The sequence below is a fragment of the Xiphophorus couchianus genome, chromosome 23 (assembly GCF_001444195.1).
Source record: "Xiphophorus couchianus chromosome 23, X_couchianus-1.0, whole genome shotgun sequence".
Taxonomy (NCBI): Eukaryota; Metazoa; Chordata; class Actinopteri; order Cyprinodontiformes; family Poeciliidae; genus Xiphophorus; species Xiphophorus couchianus.
Genome location: NC_040250.1, coordinates 22217151 through 22241561, shown reverse-complemented (window position 1 = coordinate 22241561; position 24411 = coordinate 22217151). Strand labels below are relative to the sequence as shown.

The 24411-nt window shown below is 40.4% G+C and overlaps 1 protein-coding gene across 11 annotated transcripts in view; it reads right to left on the bottom strand.

The window, feature by feature from the left end:
* Window positions 1-24411, bottom strand: part of ablim3 (actin binding LIM protein family, member 3) — a 49842-nt gene that overhangs the window by 3493 nt on the left and 21938 nt on the right. For 3 of the 11 annotated variants that reach the window (XR_003594422.1, XM_028009174.1, XM_028009173.1), the window contains 16 exons: window positions 23417-23600; window positions 18705-18820; window positions 15661-15787; window positions 15426-15519; window positions 10889-10976; window positions 10733-10791; window positions 10567-10638; window positions 8408-8569; window positions 6916-6945; window positions 6651-6777; window positions 5558-5653; window positions 5219-5269; window positions 2543-2677; window positions 2330-2400; window positions 1960-2128; window positions 21-50 (listed from right to left, as the gene is read on the bottom strand). Coding sequence is in view for 10 of the 11 variants with exons in the window: in XM_028009174.1 (XP_027864975.1) it covers window positions 21-50; window positions 1960-2128; window positions 2330-2400; window positions 2543-2677; window positions 5219-5269; window positions 5558-5653; window positions 6651-6777; window positions 6916-6945; window positions 8408-8569; window positions 10567-10638; window positions 10733-10791; window positions 10889-10976; window positions 15426-15519; window positions 15661-15787; window positions 18705-18820; window positions 23417-23600 (1611 nt within the window). In the remaining variant the exon portion in view is untranslated. The remainder of the gene's footprint in view (window positions 1-20; window positions 51-1959; window positions 2129-2329; window positions 2401-2542; window positions 2678-5218; window positions 5270-5557; window positions 5654-6650; window positions 6778-6915; window positions 6946-8407; window positions 8570-10566; window positions 10639-10732; window positions 10792-10888; window positions 10977-15425; window positions 15520-15660; window positions 15788-18704; window positions 18821-23416; window positions 23601-24411) is intronic. The other 8 variants (XM_028009175.1, XM_028009177.1, XM_028009178.1 and 5 more) reach the window with 8 other exon arrangements.

The following is a 24411-nucleotide window of genomic DNA, read 5'->3' as shown; positions in this document are numbered from 1 at the left end:
CACAATGAAGACAAACTCACCACTATCAGCGCTGTACTGAGATCTTGGTGCTGTGGGACAAAGATCACACAATTATATTCTATCTTAGCTATTCCAAGACAGAAAGGACAAGTATCTGATTAGTCAGAGGCTCAGAAAAGACCATGAAATGTAGCTCTTTAGAGGCTCAGTGAGTAATGGAAACAAAACACACACAGATACTGAATATGTTTGGGGGATTTCTGCTTCTTTCCACCATGCTCTGTTCAGTGGTTTTCCCTCCCATGTGGAAAGCAGCTTTAATGAGAGATCTTAGTGCCCATAAATAAAACAGGACAAGGAGTTGGCAGCTGTGAATACAAGACAGTGTGATAAATACAAAGATAGAGATTTTAAAATAGTAGTATATGGAGAGCAAACTTGTTTATGTGAAATGGTGTAAAAGAGGGAAGAAAGTATTTCAGTCATACAGAAGGCAAACTGGTATCAGAAAGATAAGTAGGAGTGTGCAGGATCCCCGAAGCTTAGATTAAAATTTAAAAAGAAATTGCTTCAGATCTCCCATTTGAAAATATCTTAAAGGGTATATCTCACAATCTTTACAAATGTATTAACACGAGCATTGATGCAAAACACAGTGAAGGGAATGAACCACTTACAAAGATGAAAGTAGTGACGGCAAAGTTTGCAGGTTGAATTTCAGTTTTCAAAGTGAATATTATTTTGTGTAATTTGTGCAGTAATGAAAAGGAAGTCAATAGAAATGCTGTATGAGTGGAGCGGCGGAGAGACCCAACAAACCAGTACTCCATGGAAGGATTTAAAAGGCCTCCATGGTGAGCGCAGCCTGCTTAGAATTCGCCATGACAGGAAAAGTACACTTGTGACAAAAACGTGTGGATTAAAACATTAAAGTTTTGGTACCATTCAGATAGATGTTGCTAATCTCTTCTACTTGTGACCCCTACAGTTACGCTCATGCCCAGGGTCATAAGCACTTTGATTCCTTTCAACAACTTTCACTAGAACTCAAGCAAGCACTGCAGTGATTACGAAGCTCTCACTGTACTCCACTAAAACAGACTAAATTTTACTTGGCACAGCTCCTCTACAGTCTTTAGACTTGAGTTCCTCAACATCGTCTGTAGTCTGTTCCCTCCCAAAATGTCTTTTAAGACATTTCAAGCTAAGAATACAACACAGAGATTAGAAAGGAAGTTAAAGGCCACCCAGCAACCTCTGTGGTCTGGCTGTTTATTCCTGCTGAAGGAATCTAGAACCAGAGGAATGGACTCCGCTGTGTCCATGTTCCTCAGGTGTATGTCGTTACCTTCCAGACAATCCAAGACTCCAGTTGTTTCATAATACAGAGCCAAAAGGTGTTCGCAGCAGAGGCACTGGTTCTGGTGGGCGACAAGCAATCCATAACTGTGTTTGTGGATTGATTTCCTGCACTGATGATCTTTGTAGTGTGGCCACACAAATTAACATATCGGTGTCCTTTTTGTCAAGGAAGGAAGATCATCATATAAGGTCATATCCTTCTATTTTAGGTGTGACACATCTGTTTTAAGTGGGGTTTTTTCTGCTTTTGTAAAACTAATTGAAAGGCAGGCTTTTATTTATTTATGCATCACACTGTCAAGATTTTTTTTGCTTTCTTCTTAATACTATAATAGTACATGCATTTTAACATACGCTGTACTCAGACAATCAAGCTATTCTTACTTTACTACTCTTCTATCTCCCCCCCTCACCGCCTACACCAGCGATGACCCCGTGTCACAACCTCGCTGCCCTCCGCCTACAGCCCACTGAAAACAGATTTATTTTGAAGCTCATAAAACGCTGTTGTTCAAATGTTTTTGTGCATGGGCCGGGGCGAGGCGGTACAGAAGCGCGCCCAGAGATCATGAACTTTAAGGCAGAAAGTGGAAGGAGAGCCAGAGTGCAGGGGGAGAAGGGCGGGGTTGTCCTCACAGCCATTGACGGTGTTGTTGTATGCCGTTGTGCCGTAGCCTGTTGTGTTCAGCGTTTCCTTGCTCCCGCAACGAGAATTCCTCGCGCTGCCCCAGGGGTCGTTGTCATAGGAACCAGATCTTGCTTTCATCTCCTCCTTGAGAATCATCCGTCCGATGCCACTCCCAATCTTTAAAGGAAAGAGAGCGGAGGATGGGAAAACGGGGGCAGGAGAAAATGAGAAGACAAGGAAGACTTTTAACTCCATAAATACAAGAAGTGACTTTTGGCGTCATAAAAAAAAATGCTTCTTTTTTTTTTTTTTTTGCAGAGAACTGTCACTTTAATCACTTTCTGAAGAAAGGGAGAGAGAAAACAGCGGAGCTCTCACTCTTTGAAGACCCTGACTCCAACTCTCTTCATCGCCTCCTGTCGAGAAGCGTCGCCGTGGCACCCGGTAGGCTGAGAAAGAGAAATGACATAAAAGAGATTGCCCGTATATGAAAATGTAGCTCAGAGTAAAGAAAACAGCAACAACAAAGTGAGCGAGTGAAGAAAATAATGAAATAAAGAACGAATACGAAGCAGCTTGACAGTTTGTTACCTCTCGGGGAGCTAGTGTACGGGTAATAGTCTGACTCCGACTGTGTGTATGGCTCTGGAGAGTAGGTGGACAGGCTGGAGGACCGGAGGATATCCTCACTTGTTCTGCTTTTAGTGGCTGATTCCACATGATTGTCTGGAACAAAGAGAGAAAAAAAAAACATACAGTTAAAAGTCATTCATATATGTAACTATCACTTAACATTAAATACCATTTAACAGCATGATTCTTAATACCTTGTCAGATTATGACGACAAACCTACAAATCACGCACTCTGAAGAGCTTTAAAACTGATCGATTTTTACTGCAGTTCGACAATGTCTTACTGCAATTTAGAGAAAAATCTAACCTGTCATTCAAGTAAATTTAATCAGTACAAGGAAAACAAGCCTACAGGGTAAGAGATGCTCTGTTGTAGTTAACAATTTCTATGACGTCCTCTTCCATATTCATCCTTTGTTTTGTGCCACACGCAAAGGGAGTGTTTGAAATTTGAAACAGAAAGACTAAATCTTAGTCTAGTTAAAGTGCTAATAGTGTTTGTCAAACTCTGCACATTACATTTGTGTTGACAATACAGAAAAGGCTTTTCTTGTCCAGGCTAGTGCGGTGTTCGAGAGAAACGGTCACAAATGACTGAATAAAAGTTGTGGACATTAAAAATATATATAAACAGAAAAATTACTATTTTATTCCATAGCAATCTTTAGACAAGCTAATCTGTGTGGCTCTGAGCATTTTGCAAATAAAAATGTGTCAATACCAAATGGAGCTACTCGAGTTAACGATTGAGTTTGCTCATACACTCTGTGATTATACTGAACAGATAATCATAAATGAATTAAAGAAAAATATTGCTTTATTAAACTTGTTCTCAGTCTGGAAAGCTTTTCCAGCATTTTAGCATAAATCACTTTCAAACAGATGGCTTTACTGGAAAAACGAAAACAAAACAGCCAGCTAGTGTAATTTTACACCACATTTTCCCAGTTGTCATATGTGGCGTTTTCACTGTCAGCGGAGATCAATATTTTCAGCCAATGGCAGGACAACAATTCGGATTAAAGTGGGTTCAGTTACAGCTTAGCCCGAAGCACACGGTCGTTTTACAAGCATCACAATGCCATGACACCGATGCCGCTCTGCACTCGAGCGCAGTCGATGGATGTAAATGGGCGATAACACGTGCACTGTAACGCCACGTAGATCACTCTTCATTCTGCCAGCCATTAACCACACCAGCCCCCGATCTATAACCCATTGAATACCTGTGTGCATGACAAATGATGCCACGCTCGTCTTTACGACACATTCAGTACTTTCGGCTCAACTGAACGCCAACGGACACGCAGACACACACACACACACACACAAATCATCTATCCACTGAGACTTGAGTTAAACAGCGAGAGGAGGGGGATACTTACAGAGGCAAGGTCACCGCGCAAAGTGGAGCAGAGGGTGGAGGGAAGTGAATAAAAATGATTGGATGCAATAAAAAAAGAAGGCAAAAAGAAAAGGGAAACATTATTGGAGCATCCCTGAGGGAGGTGTGAGAATGTGACAGCTTTGCACGGATGAGCACAAAGCCGGGAAGGCTTTCCACATGGCCTTTTTTCATTGTGTGTTGCAAGCTGGCTATGTGATTCATTCATTACTGGCCTTGATGTAAAAAAACCCCCCCCAAAAAATAGAAAAATCAGATTTAAGGTCTAAATCTGAGAAGATCTGAATTTAAAGAATTAAATAATGAACGTCATTTAAGCAGGCATAAAGGACACTTAGGATTCATGATACGAGGTACAGGGTTAAAAATTTCTGAAAAATCCTGACTTCCAAGGAAAACATTTTGACCAGTGATGAAATAATCTTTCAAGCTGAGAAGCACAGGGGGTAGACGACGTCTATTCACGGGTCGACACGCTCACAGCACAGACGAGCATGCAGGACAAGGGTGGAGATAAACCATCGCCAGTCTGCAGATCCTGTAACTCTGAGCTGAAGAAGCCTTTTGGAGTGCAGTGTGACGAGAGGACAGCAAATCTTTTAATTATGCACTGAAGCATGCTATACAGACGGCGGAATAGCATTTGAGTTTAATGATTTGTGAAAAATGAATAAAAAGCATCTTGTGTTAACTATGCCAGTGTGCCAGCTGGATAAACGACAGCACAAATGCACAGCTAGGATCGCCAACATGTCTGTCGGCTGGGAAATACAGTAAACGGACTCGTGAGCCAAAAAGAGGTTGCTTTTCTAATTCGGTTTTACATCGTTTTCTGTTTGGCTCCATTCTGTTCTCGGAGGACTAACTGGTTATCATGCCTGAGCAAAAACCTTCCTTCATTCCTATCCCTCTCCAACTTACTTTCCTATCGAGAACTTGTCATGGACTGCGTGCAGAAGTAGGATCTTAATGTTTCTGGCATGCACATGAAACACAGCTCTTCCACATTTAGCTACTGCCACAAATGCAAATGACATCACAGATCCTTTTCCCCCGGCTCTGAGAACAAACTCAGCAAGTGCGTTTCTGAATTCTTGCTGCAAAGCGGGGTTATACGCTACGACGATGCCGAGGAGGAGCATCGGGGGAAGCTGAAGAGCACGACCACGGCACAACTAAACTGACAGGACGGGAGGGTAGGCCGAGGCGGGACCGAACTAAACTGTACCCGTTCTCTTATAGATGGGTGGCTTCCTGTAGATGTTGGGATCCCCTGTGGCTGAGGAGAGAAACAGGAGACGGAGAGGTGAAACGTGGAGGAGCGTCAAAGGGAGAGGCTGTGAATTTCTACTGGGTTTGCGGGGTGGAAGATAGAAAGGAAGGAAATTAACGAACAAAAATTTGTTGCAAAGAGACACGACTTGGTCATATGTCGCCATCCGCACAACAACAATAGTCAGAATGCTTTGGCATTAGCAAACCGCGACTGATGGCATCCACTGAAAAGAAAGGAAAAGAAAATTTGAGAGTGGTGGAGGCTGCAGTGGGGGGAGATATGAAGGCCTACCTGGAACATGAAAATGTTTAGGGGGCTGGTTTGTGGTGGGTGTGCTTGATCGCCCCTCTTGGCCATAACAGGGTGAACTCCTGCCACTCTCAGAGCCTGTAGCCAGCCACAGCCAGTCAGAGTAAAGGAGACATGAACATGAGGAAAAGGTGCTGACACATGCGAATGAAATGTGCTCAGATATTTGTTAACATTTGCAAATGAGCAAGAATAACTTTTCCACTTGTGTAATGTAAAGTACTATTGAGCTTGTTTACAGAATAGCTTTCCAATTGCAGGATCAACAGTGCCACTGCACAAGTGTAAGAGTAACATGAAATGTCAGCAAAGGAGCAAATCCAGCAAATGAAGCAGCCAAACAAGTATAGCAACATTCTGTTATCAGGAGGTAAGCTATACTGTCCCCATTAGCATTTTTTTAGAGCTTTTGTAACTAGTGAAAAGGCATGTTGATGGTAAAATCATGAAAATAGGGAGTACATGGGCATATTCTGTAATTCCGCAGTATTAGAACTACACAGTTCCTATAAAACATTCATACCCTTGAACTGTTTTTGTTTCATCAGTTTCCAACCACAAACATCACTGCATTTATAGGGATTTTATGTGACAGGCCGACATGACTGACTAATTTGACCATTTTTCTTTGCCCAAGCTCAGTCAGGCTGAAAGAGGAGCATCTGTAAGTCCTGTTACAAATTTTTAATTATATTTAGGTCGGTACTTTGGACCATAAATGAATGTGCGCCGATTTAAACAACTCTATAGTACCTCTGACTGTCCGTTTGGAGTTATTCTCATGCAGGAATGCAAAACTCTGATGTCTTTTGCAGCCTCTAAAAGCTTTTCTTCGACTGGCATCCAGTGGTTAGCTCTTTCCGTCCTCCTGTTTAATTGGACCAGCTTCCCTGTCCTTTGCTGTAGAAAAGCATCCCCAGAGAATGGTGTTGCCGTCATAATACCTGGTGCTCTGTCACATAAATTCCCAATAAAATTAATTTAAGTTTGTGGTTAAGACCTAAAAAAAATAGTTTTGATAGGTATTGTAAAGAAAAACAAGAAAACAATTTGAGTTACACACTATTTTTCTTACCAGGGTAGCCAAAGTGCTGTGGAGAGCGAGGCATGATGGGTGACATGCCTTGACGACTGTATGTCGGGGAATCAATATAACCTGGAATGGGGCATCGGAGCTGCTTTGCATCCGGATGGTCATAATCCTACAGTGACAAATAAATTAAGTTATGTATCAGCTCATAGGGGTGTAAGAATAAAGAGCAACAAACCACAGAAACTCTGACAACAGTTTACTTATTGGAACCCGCTCTTCCACTTGGATTCAAACCAAAAACGCTTACCTGAGAATACGGAGAGAGATTTCCAAGGGACTGCGGAACCAATGGAGACAGACAGTAACATTTTAGACTCAAATGTAAATTAAATGAACATTGTGCTGTATGTCTCATGTATTAATACCTGAGACACAGGTATTAAATAAAAATCTACAGTTTTTTATAAACCCAAGTGTTTGCTGCTGCAAACCAAAGATCACAAAACCGAGAAAAAGTTTGGTTAAAATACTATCTGGACAGACACCAGATACTTTTGGGTCAAGTCTCCATGATTAATGGAAAGGTTCATGATTTCAAGTGGAAATCAAATTACAAAATCCATGTTATAGTAACTATTACCATATTTTGCAACCAGTGTGGTATCCTTTTTAAGTCAATCACATCGTTTGAAAGTGAAATGTAATTTTGCCAGATCGTAAGGCAATTCTCCCAAAAACCTTAAGCATATTTTAGCCAGACCAGAATATTTTTATTGAAACAAAATGCTTCTGCTCTATAGTTTGTCCCTTAACCTGGACAAAAATATACAAGAGACTGTTGTGACATGTAGAAATAATTTGTACAGCTCCCTCCCGATTTGTTTCTTGATTTCCTCCCAGAAATGTTTCGGTCTTGTGTTTTCATCACTTTTGGAGAAACATCCAATCTTTGTAAAGTTACGATTGTCTCCTTGTCCTGATAAATACCTTTGGACAATGATATCCTATTAATCATTTCAAGTTCTTTTAAACCCTGGGTTTAGCTAGAGGATGCAAATGAGCAAATGTCATGATAATCCTTTTTAGGAAGCTGAAGTTTACTTCGGGTTAATTCAAGTGGTCATAATTGTGTAGTGTGTGTACCCAAAAAGACCAAATGATGAAACTGAAGCAAAAGGTGCAGAAAAAAAATCAAACAAACAAAAACTAAAACATTTGTCAAATATGCAACCAGGTTTTCCAGATTATTTACTCAAACACATTTTATTTGTTTTTCAGTCAAATGTTGCAGGATATGTGTCCAATAACACAATTTGTTATGGTCTTGAATCCACTGTGTTTCCTATTTATAAAGGATAAAGCTAATCATGTTTCAGGTGGTACATCAGTGACTGACAGGAAAAAAAACTGCAGCATTTGGAACATCACTAATGAGCAAACCAGGTTCGACACCATCACAGTGCTAATGTAGACAATGTATTGCTGATGAAATAAAATCCCTTTTTCTTTCTGCAACTTGAAGTTGCCCAGTTTTTAAACAGATTTTAACAAAGTGTCAGTCTGGGATATGGTACCAAAGGCTGAACTTACATGACCTGAATTTGCATCGAAGGAAGTCATATAAATTCATGAACATTTTGTGGTCACTCATTTACCAATAAATATAGTCGTATTATTAAAATATCATGATTTGCCAAACAAAAAAAACTGATCTAAACCAGAAATCTTAAAAAATCTTAAAAAGGAAAATAGATGGGAACAGCACAATGGTTCATTAGACAAGTGTGTGGCAGCAGTACCTCCCCATAGGTGAAAGTGTCTAGCCTTTCATCAGAGGTGTATCTGTGGTATGGCTGGTATGAGGAGGATATGAGATCTGGCTGCTGGACCTCATATATGGCCTTGACCTTTGGCAGGGCAGCAAGGTCCTTATAATCAAAGATCTCATTCTCCACTCTGGCCTGGAGAGAGGACACACACCCACCGACCACAGACAGAGACAGCAGCAACAAGACAAGACGGTCAACCACATGGACAACGAATGGTCACACGTTACGATGCGAGCTCCAGTGGCAGCGAGGAGCAACGGAAGCTAATCAAGCATGCACAAGCCAAAAAAAGAAAAAGAATAAACAGACAAACAAACACATTGCACACAGCAGAGCTTGGCAGAGCTGCGAGCTGTTGACCACAGGGAGCTGGGCTTTTGTCGGAAATAAAGATGGAGAAGCACAGACAGTCACAAGCAGGAGGAAGGAGGGGAGAAGGAGAGGAGAGGAGACAGTACGCACGACACGCTTGCTTACACTGCGATTCTCCATCATCCATCACCTTAAACAGAAAGGTCATTGATTATGTGAGAGGAGCAGAGTAAGGAAGGGCAGGGAGCAGCGAGCCCTGCACACATGCAGGCGTGTGCTGACATGCAAATGTAGCTGTCATATAGAGCAACACTCAGCAGAGTGCCAAGTAGCAGGCTGATGGCTGTTAAAACGATGGACCTGATCCAACTCTGAGCTCTGCGCAGTGACAACTGTTACATTTATTGTTTTCTGCACCTCTGCATATCCGCTCAGCTCTTATTAAATGTCGAAAATTGCTTTCACACTATGTTACATAGATGACTAAATATACATCTTCAGTGACTGGGGAAGTTCTAACTGTATTTCACTTGTTAACCCCACTTAACTCCACACTAGAGATCGTTTATCTATACGCTCAGGGGAGTTTTATATTGCCTTTCCAAAGTTTTCACACCCATTTGAGTCATTTGCTTATATTACAACCTTAAATTCCAGCTCTTTGTATTAGGGTTTAATGTGACACACCAACAGAAAGTAGCACATAATTGTGAAGTGGCAAAACAAAAACGTTTTTCAAACTCTTTACATAGAAAGACCTAAAAAAAAAAGGAATCACGTAGTAAGGCTGTGCAAGTTTGTGGTCCAGTCACATGAGACTTAAGTATAACTTCCTGACTCACAAAAACATTATTATAGATGACAACTTTTATGTCATCTCCACTGTTAAGTATGATGGTGAAAACATCAAGTTGTGGGGAGGCTTTTCTGTACAATGAATCAGGAAGATGACCAGAGGTGCTGCAAAAGCCAGATAATCCCAAATACAGAGTAATCAAGTATTTTACAGAGACTGCAAAATACTTGAGTTGGTTGGCAGAAGTTCATTTTCCAGTTGGAAAATGAACTCAGAACTCAGTACTCAGTCCTCCTCAGCTAAAATGTACTGAGGAGGACTGAGTACAAGCTTTAAAATAGAATTTATTTCACCTGCAAATGCTGCATGACTTTAGGTTGGTTGATGACAAAAAAATATACAAAAATGTATTGAAATTTGTTAATATAATGTGAAAGATAAAGAAAAATTTTTAAGGGCATGAAAACTTCTACAAGGCATTGGGAATCTCTGAAATTCAGTCAAGAAGGGATAAACTTCCCTATACTGTCTAACAGAGTTACACTCAACTCAAATTCCCTTTCTTCTCACAATGGAGAAGAAAGGGAATTTCTTCCCTCTCCAGGATTTAGTCCAGGACTTTCTGGACTAAATGTAACACTAAAACACTGTACTGTTTCGGCAACTCCCTGATCTTCAATCAAACTTTGGCACAGCTGAAAAAAAAAAAAAGCTCACGATGCTAAAGACTTTCAAGAACACTTTGACAAAGTGTAAGACTTGGATGCCGGATGAGAAAACAAGCAAAGTGATCAAAAGTGTTGTGTTTCCCACTCTAACACCAAGCAGCTTCACAAGACACTTAAACCATAATCAGATGAGGTAAGACACAGACAGATGAACAGGCCAAGGGAGTAAGGGGCCTTGTGCTTCAGTGCTCAAAAAGCCATCTTTCATAGCTGAATGCCGTTTCTGGGGTAGCAAATGAACTTAAATATGGCTTATATGTGGAACAGTGACTGTAGATTCATTGGTTACTTACGCATATAACTCTGCTGGGAGAACCTATGGAGGATCCTGGCGGTGAGATGGAGGTCTCCGACAGGCGTCTGTGCTGTGAGGAAAACACCAATCGAAGAAAGATGAAGACGCAAAGTCAAGTCACATTTTTATCTATCCGAAGCTTTTTGGTGAAAGCCCCAGCTCACCCTGAGTCTTCGCTCTGCCCTTGCAGCCTGCTTGCATAGCGGGTGCCACACCTCACAACCTGACGACAAGGAGGAAAGCATGCCGTGCGGTCATCTACACTGGTTATTTCTGAGTGAGCATGCCGGCTGCTTGTGCTGATGCAGTTGGAGACTCACCTGCCAGGTACATCTCTTCCCCTTCTTTGAACATCGTGTTGCAGCGGGCACATCGAGCGCATGTCGGATGGTAATGCTTCCCTCCTGCCTGAGAGAAAGAGGAGTGACTGAGCATAAATTATCATAATGAAGTACCTCACAGACTAAGGGGTTAATCTACAAGATGCTGAACCGTCTCGTGCAGGACATTGTATCCATATGTTTTCCCAAAGTGTGTCACCTGACCTCCGGCGACCTCATTGTGTTGAGACATTACTGGAAAGCCTTTTGCTGTTTCATGCTGCAGTCACACCCAAGGAGCAAATTCAACTCTCTCCAAGTTCTTCACAAAAGAAATAAAATAATGTTTAATCGAAATGCCTTGAGAAAGCACATCGTCTCCTTTAGCTTTTGTACATTTTAGCGCAATACATCAAATTTTAATGGGTTTTATTGGGATTTTATGTGACAGACCAATACAACGTAGCGCCTAAGGTTTGGCACATGCACAAGTAGTATTTCATAAAACAACCTTTCCCTGCAGTTAAAGTTGCATTTTTTTTAAAACTGTAAATGAGTTGCATATGCAAATATTATATATATATATATATATATATATATATATATATATATATATATATATATATTTTTTTTTTTAACAGTAGCTTCCCTTCAGTCATTCTTCCATTAAGGGTAAACTTGTGGAGTCAAAGCTAATCTGAGGATCTCTGCAATCTTTCCAAAGTTATGATGGACCTCTTGGCTGTTTACATTAGATCACTGCTTACCTTGCCCAACCTCACAGTTCAGATGACTGCCATGTCTTAGTAAACATGCACTTAAGACCATGTGCATGGTTTTCCATTTTTGGTTGAAGAATTGAATGGTCCTCTGTGAGATGCCCAAACCTTGGGATATTGATTTTATAACCAGACCTGTCTACTTATATTATCTGGTCTTCATGAAGCTTTGCTTTGACTAATGTTCTGCAAGAAACTACTGAGGTAATTACAGAAAAAAGTTGAATTTATATTGAGTCTAAGTTGGACTCAAGCAGTTTGACTTGTTAGGTCAGTTGGATGAATTTGATTTTATCATATCATATTACCTTAAAAGGCGGTGAATAAAATAGGACCACTACAGTTTGATTTATATTTGTGAAAAACTTATGAACTACTTTGTGTTGATCTGTGATAAAAAAAATACTAATAGACACTGAATTATTGGTTGTATTAGGACCAAATGTGAAAAGGTTTAAGCTTGTGATGAATATTTTTGCAGGACACATCATCTAATTTGATTAAGTACTCAATAATGTGAAGCACCTTGATAAGGGGACCAATATACATACACATGTAGGAGGTGAAGGTGACTTCATGGACCAGATGTGCTTCTGCAGTGCCAATGACTGAGGTGTGGCCACGTCCTCTCACCTCAGTCTTCTCTCACACACTGTTCCAGAATTTATTTATAGGAGCATGGCTTAGTGTGTGTGTTGGCGAGTGTGTGAACCAGGTTTTTACATCCTTGTGGGGACCTATTTCTGTCTACATTGTAGGGTTGTGGAGACAAATCCTGGTCCCTCTGAGGGGAAATACCATTTTTGTGTTAGGGGTTAGGTATCTAATGGTTTGGGGTAGGGTTAGAGCAGTGGTTCCCAAAGTGTGGGGCGCTGCAGAGGGGGCGCGGGAAGCGGTACGGATGAATGAAAAAAAAAAAAGAAACAGTTACAAACGTGTTTCACTGTAAAGATGGTTTGTAGTGTGTTTTGTTGCAACCTGGAGTGTGAAATAAACTTCACACTTCAGGAGTGGAGCTTGAAAACAAAATATGTGTATAGGTTTATTTCTGGTTGAACCAGTTGATTTTTTCTTCTTTTATTGGGGGGTGATTTTATTGTAATCCATAGGGGGGCCCAGAAAATCTTTGGGAACCACTGGGTTAGGGTAAGGCTGCAGAAAATGAATGGATGTCAATGTAAAGCCCCACAAGACACGAAAAAACACAACTGTGCGCGTGTGTGTGCTGGGAATATAGCTTTTATGTAATTTCATACCACACAGATTTTTTCTGCTTCTAATAGAGGAGATAGCTTTATGTGATCTGCAGGAACAGGAATAGGAACAGGAATAGGAACAGGAACAGCGTAAAGCTGGATTCCCAATTGTCTACAAGTTACCAGGGCTAAAGCTGTTTAGGCACTTGGGTTGCTATGAAAGGACAGGCTAGTGGAACACATGTATTACATCCATGTCCTGTTTTCAGAGTGTTTACAGTCATCGGCGAAACTGTGTCAGTTCAACCAGTTTCTAATGATGCACCTATTCTCATTAGGGGCATTTATAGCCTCCTGAATTTATTGAGAGGCAACGATGTAATGATCCCCTGTCTGCTTCTTACTCTCTCCCTCTCTCTCTCTAAGCCTCCACTTTAAAAAAAGAAAACACTGCTCATTAAATACATGGAATCTGGTTTTGAAAAGTTGAACTCAATATCAGGTCAATATTTTGCGGATGAAGCACAATCATTAACATACACCAATTAGTCTGGGTCTATGGCGTGCAGGAGGGAAAAAGACAAATGTTTAATTACAAGAGTCAAGAAAATTTGAGAACATTAGGATAAATTTAGTAGACTTAACGATGTAGCTTTAACTTTTAGACTCAATTGTCTTTTGTATGGTTAGTCTGGTTTCATTTTTCACAAATTTATTACTACAAAAACACAACTGACCAGGAGCAATTCCTCAAAGTTCTCCAGCTTTAACATGCAGCTTCAAAGGAAAGAGGGCAAAAACTTGCAATACTTTGCAGAAGTTCTCATAACCTTTAACATTTTTTTCTCCCCATTTTGTTACATTACTTGATTGCATTTTATTGGGATTTTAAGTGATAAAGTCACAATGAAGGGAAAGGTTGCATTTCTAGTCTGAAGTGCTTTACGGTTTCTAACAGCTCCACACACGTCCTATCAACTCTGACAGCTTCTACATCAATTCTAAAGAAAAACAGCACGATGCAGCCGCCACAATTTTTCACCATATGAGATGCAGTGCTCAGGGTGAACAGCAGTGCTAGTTTTCCATTACGCTCAATATTTTGAACGTAGCCCAAAAGTTCAATTTTGTTCTTATCTGACCCTGGACACTTTCTTCCCCATGCCCCAGATGGATTGTGTCAAGCTGCCAAAAAGGGGCTTCCTTCCACCAATCGCTTTTTTTCTGCCCTTTCATTTAAAGACCACTTTTGTGGAGCAAATGATGAACAGCTGTCCTTTTGACACATTCTCCCTGCAGCTCCTCCACAGTTACCATGTTCATATCTGAATGCTAACAAGCCCCTGAGATACACAGGACAGCAGAATTCATGCTGAATTTAATTCAAGTTTGTTGAGTTCTCTTATTTATGATCATCAATAAGAGGCAACGCCAAACTTTACACATTTGTAGTTGTGAAACAAAACAGATTTGAATGTACTTTTTTTTTTAAATAGGCATCACGATAAAAAAGGGAAACACCAGCCTTGCCAGATTTTATTTGCAAAAATGTTTTGCTAGAAAGTCGTATTCCATCTACCTTAGAAGGTTACACAACATTGTGTCTGTTTATCACATAAAAATCACAATTAAAGATTTTGTGTAAAGTGACCAAAAAAAAATATTTAAAAAAGGTTAAGGGGTGTCTGTACTTTTGCAGAGCATTGTAGGGGGGAAAAAAACAACAACAAAAAAGAGAGACTTGCGGATAAAAGCAGACATGTCCTCATGTCTATAAATAGCCCAGAGAGGCTGGCAGTCAGGAACAAAGCACTTCACACCAGCAGTTCTGACAAGCAAGGGACCACAGAGACGACGAGGTGCAGTGTGTTTGTATGTTTTCCTTTTGTCTGACAATTCTGTTAAACCACACATTTTCATGAAAGTTAAAAAATAACCTCTAGAGATTCCTCCAAAACAATTAATTAGCACCCGTGAATAATGACTTTAATAATTTTTGCCTCTACTATTGTAATAGTTTCTCCCTTACCTTCTTTTTTTATTTTTTCCCAGAGCCCATTAGTTACCGTTCACCCTGTGCTCATTTTCCACTGCAGCCCTCCTTTCAAATGCTGACTACTTTGCCATAAAAGCACAAATGGGGATTTTTATCACAGCAGAAATTGCTCTCAACGTCTGTCTCTCCTTCAGCCATCTTTTCCCCTCCCTTTTTCCCCTCTCAAATCTTTTTATAGCTTCCAATTTTCCTCTTCACTTCTTGCAGAATTCGGTGCAACTTTTTACTCCCTCCTGTTTATGCAGGTAGACCTGTCATCTCCTCCAAAAATGTTGGGAGTAGAAATACTGACAGATGAAATGAATTTGATTTATTTTAAGCTATTTATCATCCCTTGATCTTTAACCACCCGCTCGCTAAAGCTCAGCGGAACTTAGTCCAAGCTGAGAATGAAATGCTGCTGTTTAACTCTGTGCTGATTGAACCAAGTTCATACCTTTAATCTCTCTGTTTGGATTTCAATTCTTTCTTTCTTTCTTTTGCATCAGTTTATGCTCCAATCTCACCTCCAGAACCCGTCCGCTGATGTATCTGTAACACGTTTCACATTTCACTCCGTACTGGGCGTGGTAATCCGCTTCACAGTACGGCGCTCCATCCCTGCAACACAGAAAACATAAAAGGCGCTTCTTCATTTTCTGAGCCGAAATGCACAACCCATCTTGCTCTGGCCCTAAGAGGGAAACTGGATATGGAGGAAGCGGCTGAAAATGCCGCGTCGCCCTGTCTCTACGCACTCACTTGCTGATGTATTCCCCCGTGAGAACCATGTTGCACGTCCGACATCTGAAGCAGCTGACGTGCCACTGTTTCTCCAGTGCCAGGAGAGACTGACCCTGTTTGATTTCTGCTCCACACCCAGCACAGTCTGGAAAAAGAGGAAGACGAGACAAAACAGAAGAATAGGGACAAAAAAATGAGGAACGAGGTGAGCGAGCTTTAGCTGTGAAAACAACTTTCTTTTAACACTTCCTGTGTCTTGTTTTTCATTTCAACATTCTCCCACATTAAAGCATATTGGCCATTTAGTTGCCCTGGGGCGTTTGTCCCAGCAGGTGTGACCACTGCAGACTGGGTAAGGAAAGGAGACGGGACAGCTCAGAGCTTGCAAATGATGCATGGCTGCACAGCTAAAAAAATGAAATGAGGTCAGTGCTTCCCATTTGTTTCCATTTGGAAGACACTTTGCTCGGCTTAACCTTTTCTGACCCAGCCTACTGCCTCAAAGAGAAGTCCCCGCATCACCAAGAACTGCATGACTCTGCCTTTTTAGCCTACAAACAATCAGCCAAACTTTGAATTTTACTCACTCAGGCTTTTATATCCACAAAAATCTTCGCGGTGTTGTCACTAAAGTATAAAGAGCTAATTCAATGTCCTTCTGGAAGTGCGGGCGCAACATTTCATATTTAGGAACTGTACACATTCTGCATTACCAAGTAAATTAAATCCTGCAACAATTATGGATGGTTGAATCAAGGAATTTTGATGATTTTCAGCCTGACTGGCCCTGACCAGTGACCGTGTTGACAGCAACATTTTCTGCTCTAAAAGATACAAATTTAGAGGAAAAACACTCAATGCAACAACAAACAGAGTTGCATGGTTTTAAGTGCTCATTTCTACAGACTTTTTTGCACATGTACACTTTCTTTCCGATTAAAGTAAAATGCAGAAAACAAGGCAGTTTCACCATATGACTTACAAACTGCACAGGTAAAAACAGGAACAAATCATATTCTGGCCAACAGCTGAAGCTTTCCATAAATAAGTACAGCAACACCTCATCTGTCAATCATGGAGACTCTTCTACTATCACGCTGGGACGAATACCCATATGCTGCACAGGGCTGCCCTGGCATTTATTGCTGATTTACTGCAGTTGCTAAATTAGCGCGGAAGCAAACCTCCATAAAAAAAAAAAAAAAAAAGATAAATTTATAGGACGGGTCAGGAAAGAAATTACAGAGTGAATAAGGAGGATATAAAACAAAGTTCCCCAACAGGCCGGTGACAATGAAGGACTTTAACTATGTGGGTATCATAAACCATCATGCAGTAAAACTAAACTGTATTTTTAACTTTTATACAAATAAAATATATATATGTATTATAGTATCTCATGATTTGGTCGAGCTACAGGAACCTTCATGTACCTGTTCCTAGGAATGAAAAGAAGGTGCATCTGGCTTGGTAATTCTCTATCCTGAAAGAAATGAACTTAGCTATTGATGCTAAGTTCTTTTTCCCCTAATTTAGCTAATCGAGTGCCTGTCAAATCACTCATTAGGCCTCTCCTGCTGATCTGGCAGGGAAGACTCCATGTTCTTATAGTGATTACTTTAAGTTCTTTATGTTCTTGCCATGTTTTCTTTTCTTTCCAGAGAGGATATACTTCCACATGACCTTCAAAAACAGGATTTGTTCCTCTCCACCCTCACTTCTATCAAGTTAACAACTCGATGCTAGATTAAGACTGAAAAGCAACAACAGAAATCTGTTTGCAATGTCTTCTATTTGCTTTTTTGTCTCTTAATAAAGCTAATTCTGTTCATGTGTAATTATTTGATGTGATGACTGAACAAACATTTAACATTTAACAGGACAAACTGTTTCTTCATATCCCCATGGAGCAATGTTTTCTTCTATTCATTCTTTCGATAGATAATTTTACGCAACTTGTCATTAAACAATGGTCTAAATTGGACTGTACAGTGTTGTAGGTAAAAATGGACTTGACTGTCTGAACTTGGACATTTTAGTGGTTTGTGCTGACAAGCTGAAGTGATGCAAATTTATTTGGGGAGAAAAAAAAAAGTTAAACCTGTTTGTTAAACCTCACTGTAAATGAGTGTAAATTATATTTTTTCAGAATATAATTATTCTGAAAAAAGTATATTTTTTTTATTGAATATGATTCTCCCAAATCAGCTAAATTTGCAATACTAATTACATGAAAACTTTTCTTTTTTTATTATATTGTTGCTATCTTGTTTTGTGTTGTGATGAAACAAGGAGGAGGATTTATTTCATGTGTAGCAAAGCTCATATCCACACAGTAATTTTTCAAGGGAATGCTTCCTAAAACAACCGCTTTGCATTTTATAAGTGTAGTTGAACGACTGTGGTGCAAAGCAAGTTATATTATCTTTTTTCATAAAATTCAAGCCATTTAAAAAAAAAAAAAAAAAAAGTGGTTCATTTTTATTTTTTGCACTTCTCACTCACAGTGTTCCCTCATAAGGCAGAGCGATAAACACTGTACCTGGGGAGCTGTTTGCCTTTTGTTTGTCTAAATGGAGCCATCTGGGAGACACTGTATCCATTCCTACTTCACCATCTGCTTAAACTGCGCAAACTGCGCGAGGTAGTGTGCCGTCCGCCTGCCACATTTAAACAATTCATCATCAGTGACTGTCACGCTATTGCGTGTTCTTAAATATTCCCTTTCTTGCCTTTTGCCTAACAAGGCAAACTGCGAGCCTTTCCTAATTCGAAGGGACAGGAAAGAGCAAGTCCAAGTGCTGCAGAGCACGAGTGTGGAACAAAGATCTAAGCTTCTCCGCTCGCCAAGTGTCGGCAATACAAAATAAATGTTGCATTTGTTGAGTGACTGTAAGCTGCCAGATCAACAGGAGAGGCCCGATGAGTGATTTGACAGGAACTTGATTAGCTAAGTTAGAAAAAAAAGGGATCTTTCAAACCCGGGGTGCTTGGATGGAGCAGACTGCAGCGCCTGGTGGGCCTAAACGGAACAGACAGAGCAAGGCGGATGCTCAACTCACGGCTCGGCCCGTGGATCTTGATGGGCTCATTTGACTTGACAAGTGTGTGGGAGCACTGCTGGCACACACAGTCCTTTCCGCTGAACGTCACCCTGTCTCCGATTGGGAAGGGTTTGCTGAGGGGAATGAGAGGGAAAAAAAGAAGAAGTGAAGATTAGAGGTTAAATAATAGCAGATTATTAAATAGTTAAATTAAATAGATTACATAAGCATAATATGCTTAGAGGTATTAAACATTTACAGCACTGAGTACAGCATACATGGTCACAAATGATTGCCGGCCGCTGACGGGAAGACCATAACCCAGCTGACACCATGCTGAACACAGCCTGGCGTCTTTAGCAGAGCTGAAAATGCGTTTGCAAACAGTTGTGACGACGGGTTAATAGGAGGTTGATTGTGACGGGAGCACCTGGCTTCTCTGTGATTAAAGAGGCGATAATGTGACGCTGCCACGGGCTTCAGGAAAAAAGGGAAAGCTGGTTCTGTCGCCGAGAACAAAACTTATTAGGGAGGACTGCGTGGAGCGCATGCTAATCCTAAATACCCATTTCTCGCACAGTCTACAGTAGCTGTCTGGATTACCCCGCTTTACTCACTCCCCACACATCTGTTACCACTACGTCTCTGTTTATGGCTCTAAGCTATGCCGTAATAAATCAGCGTAAAGACACACACGTGTACGGGGCCTAACAACATGACAGCGAGACAAGGTCCATAAAATCCTTTTTCTATTGCATGTTTGAACTCCCTTTCTTCTCCCTCACAAGGAGACACTTTTCTTTGATTTCTTTATGACTGGATGGGATGAAAGAATGAATGGGGAGCTAAAAGGCTTAAGGAAGGCTGTTTAAAATACACAGACGACAGTAATCGTTTTACTTCCCTGCCGAGTCCTAGAGCCGAAGCCAAGGCCCCGAAGGGAGGCTTAAGTCTTCTGCAGGGCTTGCGGAGATGTTCACAGGCAAGCCTGGCAAAAACCTACCACCTATTGTACACAATAGTGGAGTTTTTCTTTTTGGAACATTGTGGCATTCACCTCCATTTTTTTTTCTTCTGTTCTTTTTACATCTACTCTAAAATGGAAAACTTTCATGCATAAAACAGAAAGGAACAAACAAGCAAAGAGACCAGTTGAACCAGCAGGGATATTCCAGAACACAAATTATTCAACAAAGATCTCGGTAAACAGGAAAAAAAAAACAACAAGAAAAACGACCGTACACAAACTTTAGCTGTTCGTATCTCAAGGTTAACCAGCAGTTACAAAACTTTAAATAACATTTGGTCATCTTTTTAAAATGTAGTTTAAGATCAGTCCAGCCGGATGAAATGTGAGTACAACTGTGTAAGCCCTGAAAAGGTTTGGCCTAATCGATTACATTGTTGCTTTTGCTGTATTTAAGCGTCATTTCACCTGCTGCAACCTGATATACCTCCCATGTCTCACGTCTCAAATCTAACAAGCTTCCTTGCCGATGCTGGAGAAAAACGTCCCCACGCTGCCAACATTGTTAGTCAATCTGCTGATGGTGTGTTCAGGGTGACGTACAGTGTTTTCTGCTACACGTGCGTTTTTTTGTGCGTGGGTCAAAAAGTTCAATTACTCCACTTCGCTCCACATTCGTGTCCATGTTATTACAACTACGTCCAATCCTTCCAGACATAAACCAACAAGCTAACGTAAAACTACAACCATCTGATTTTGATCCCCACAGCCTCTTTCTTGGGTATTTATTTTTATCTGCTCTATCACTGTAGTCCAGACATGGCTCATGTCTGAGCATTTCACCGAAAACTTCTCAGTATCTACTCCAGCTTAAGAACTAACTCTGCTGCGATGGTGCAGAAAAGTCCGTCTATGACCTTGTCTTTACCTGCGTTACTTTTGCTCCCTCAAGACTCTCCTGCCTTGTCAGCCTTTCTCAGCACTTTAAAAATTTACCTTATTACATATTTAATGGAGAGCACTTTTTTTTTTCCATTTTTTCCCTTAACCACAAAGAGCAAAGTTATTTCTGGTATTTTAAGACGATCCCAGTAGCTTTGATCACTGGGGCTTTTGAAGAACGTTAACACTGAAAAGTAGCAGTGGCACAATAGTGAAGTTGGACAGAAGCAGTTTTTGGTGCAGTGGAGTGTAGCGGGTGAGAACACAATGATAGTAATACTGGGGATAATCACAGGGAGCGGAGGAGGGTGAGAGTAGAGTTGGTGAGCACAGTAACAGCGGGAAAAAAATGTCGACCCGGCGGCTTCAATGTCGTCTCTTCCAGTTCGCTGTTCTCGTTTGCGACACAAACACGCCCTGTCACCACCAGAGCTGCTCCACTGACTGTCGCTGGTCGCTTCGTGGCGGTTGTCCTCCCCCCCTCCTTTGACCACAGCTGGCGGGCTCGAGCGGCAATGTCAAACAGATCTCTGACAAGAGGAAAACACCAGTCGCCTGGAGGGAGGAAACTGAAGACCACCTAACGCAAAACCTATCGCGCTTCAAAACAGACTTGAGTGGTTTTATGTGAGTAGGCAGAAAGACAGATAGCTACAAATCTGAGATGCAAGCTGAGCTTTTAATTGACTTCTATGTGGTATGACACGAGGACCCAAGCCTGATGATGACTGTTTGTTTTGGAGAGGAAAGAGACATCCTATTTTTGGTTTATCTAACTGCATGGCACGAATGATTCAATCTGAATCACGTAACAGCTAAAAAAATAAAAATAAATAAAAATACATTTCAAGCTCTCCAGTCATTTGGTTGCTTGAAATTTGCTTTAATGATTAAAGCCTCTAAAACTAGTCACCCTTCTTCTACTGCCTGACTTACAAAAGGAAGGACTGTTTGGTCATGAGATGCAAACCCCTGACTCATGGCAAAAGAGAAGAAAATAAACTTTTTAATGCCTCAACAATACATCCCCTGTTCTTCTATTATATCTCAGGCAGCTGATTAATTCCTCCAGATCAGACACAGAATACTAAAGCAGGAAAATGATGAGCACATGGCAAATGTTTTCCTCACATAATTAGAAAAAATCTAAAAAAAAAAAGTATTCATACCGATTTACTTTTTTCACATATTTTCAAGTTACAACCACAAATTTCCATGTATTTTATTTGAATTTGATGTGACTCAGTGGAATTCAAAAGGGCTTTATTTAACCCAAAGAGAAAGTTATTTCTGTAAGAAATGTCATCCAAGTATCTTCACGAAGTCAGTGTGGATGGTGATGCTGGTGGCAGGAAGGACTGAAGACTGCTGCAGTATGGCAGTCTTATGATCCTCGTGACATGCCAACAGCTAAATTCTTGGGCAGCAAAGATGATATTTCACAGCAACTTGACCTGGATGACACCATGAGTTATTGCCAAGCACTGCTAATCCACTTTGTTTGCTTTTGCAGCTTCTCTTTAAATCTCTGCCTTGCTGTATGGTTAGAAAGCTGGGCAGAAACGTCAGTGTCAGAGATCTAATCCTTGACAATTATGACTGACGATGAAAAGATGGTTTGAACTTCCATATTCTCTCTCTGCTCTTCGGTCCTGCTCTTCATCCATGAGGTCTCTTCCAAATCTCACCTTCTTTGAGATTTGGGGCAGAATTCAGGTATTATTTGAACTTTTTTAAATGCTAATCAGCTGCTCCCAGTTGTGAAAACAACACCTTGTTGCCAAGTATCTAAAAGTAAAAAGGTAAGAGCAAAATTTCTTCCAGCTGCACAGCATCCAAAGCCAAATGGAATACCATGCAATGCCTCAATCTGAAAAAATAAAAATAAAAAAATAGCAAAAGTTTACAAAAAGAACAAAATCAGAAGTAAGTAAGAGGACAGAGCTACTCCCACAAGCTAGAATTAATAAATAGACCATCAAAGAGAACTGTTTGGAAGAAAAACAGTATTTTACAAAAAAAAAAAAATATGGTGTGCATTTTTTCTCCATGCTCAAATAATAAAAATATATCAAAATCTCTGAACATAAAGTGGAGTACTTTCACAAATTTGTGCAATTCACAAAGCTGGTCTTTATGGAAGAAAAACAATTAAAATTGTTTTTTCTTAATGCAAAATATTTTCTGAAGTGTAGAAAATATCCATACACTTGACCCACCTTGTTTCAAACTCTTCCCCAGTTTGAAACAAGGTGGTGTCAGAATCATGCTGGGGGCTTGATTTTCATTTAGCGGAGAAGCTGGACAGATTTGATGGGAAGATGGATGGAGCTAAATAATATGACAAAGTAAGTAACATATTTTGTACCTCAGATATTTTGATGCTTTCAAATTTTCCGGGACCAAGTTATCATTAGAACTGGGTGTACATATGGTGTTTCTGGCTTGCTAATTCTGGGCATCACTTTTTTTTTATTTTAAACCCAAGTTATCTTAAAATTAATGAAATAATTATGCAAGATTTAAAAAAGTTCTAATGTTTCATCAAAGAAGCTCCAGTTATGAATGAGTACACATTATTTATTTGAGAGACAAGGCAGCATAAGAGAATGTGTCTTTACTACCTTAAGTACTTTACTGAATGTTAGCCCAACACATAAAAAAAGACCCTCAGTGGGAAATTTAAGCAAAAACACAGCCACGTTCCAAAGCATAGCTCCAGCATTTAAGAAATAAAGTTTCCCTTAACGAGCAAAGACAGTTGGTATTCTAAGGGGAAGCACATCCGGTATGGCTGTGAAGTGAAACGGTCACTGCATACCTGCACATACTGCAGACGAAGCACTTGGGGTGGTACGTGCGTCCCAGAGCGGACACCACCTCTCCTGTGATGAAGTTGCCGCAGCGGTCGCAGCGTGTGCCGTATAAACGCTGGTAGTCTGCCGTGCAAATGTACTCGCCCTTCTTCTGGAAGAAGCCAGATCGTGCCAGGTCACAGTTACACACTGAGGGAGATAAGAATCGGCAGAAAGTCAGACACCTAAATCGGCAAAGCAAATGGAGGACAAAAACAGAACAAAAAAAAGGAAATTGAGCAATTCTATTTTTAGGATTTCACTGGTTGTCTGTCGTCTTCTGTCCTGTGCATATTGCATGTCTTTACACATGGCTGATAAGGAAGTTATTCCATTCCAGAGACCAGCGAGCCAATTTGTTCTGATGGGATTATAATGATATAATCAGTGGGAAACTTATTTGGTTCGGAACAATGAAAGGAGTCAAAACAGTAAACATGGACCAAAATTGCACTAAATACTGCTGAGAAAGACAAAGAAAACACAGGGGACACAAAGGGTGAACGCTCAGCTCCTGTATGCATATATTACACTGTATATTCAGAGCAGAACGAGTTCGATTCCTTTTCTTTGAAACTGAGAGAGACTTCCAAGTGGGTGTGACTCACTGTACAGCTTGGAGGCATATTCACAGATTAGTGTTTGCTGGTATCATTTTCACCACACTTGTGGTTTACCACCCATAAGCAGCACTGATGTGGATACGGTTGGATATATCTGTTTAAGAAAAAAAAAATCATTTTGTGCAAGTGATTTTTTAAATTTTTGCCTTGTACTTAGGAATTATAGGTTTGACCTTGCAGCAGCTCTGTAATTATCCCACAGCTACTATTATCGTGCAACTTTGAACTCTGTCATAATGGACGAATAAATACGTTCAATAAAAATGTAAAAAATTTGATTTTTTGGGATCTTTTAAAAAGAAAAAAAGATGCCAATCAAAATAGTCCAACAACTCGTT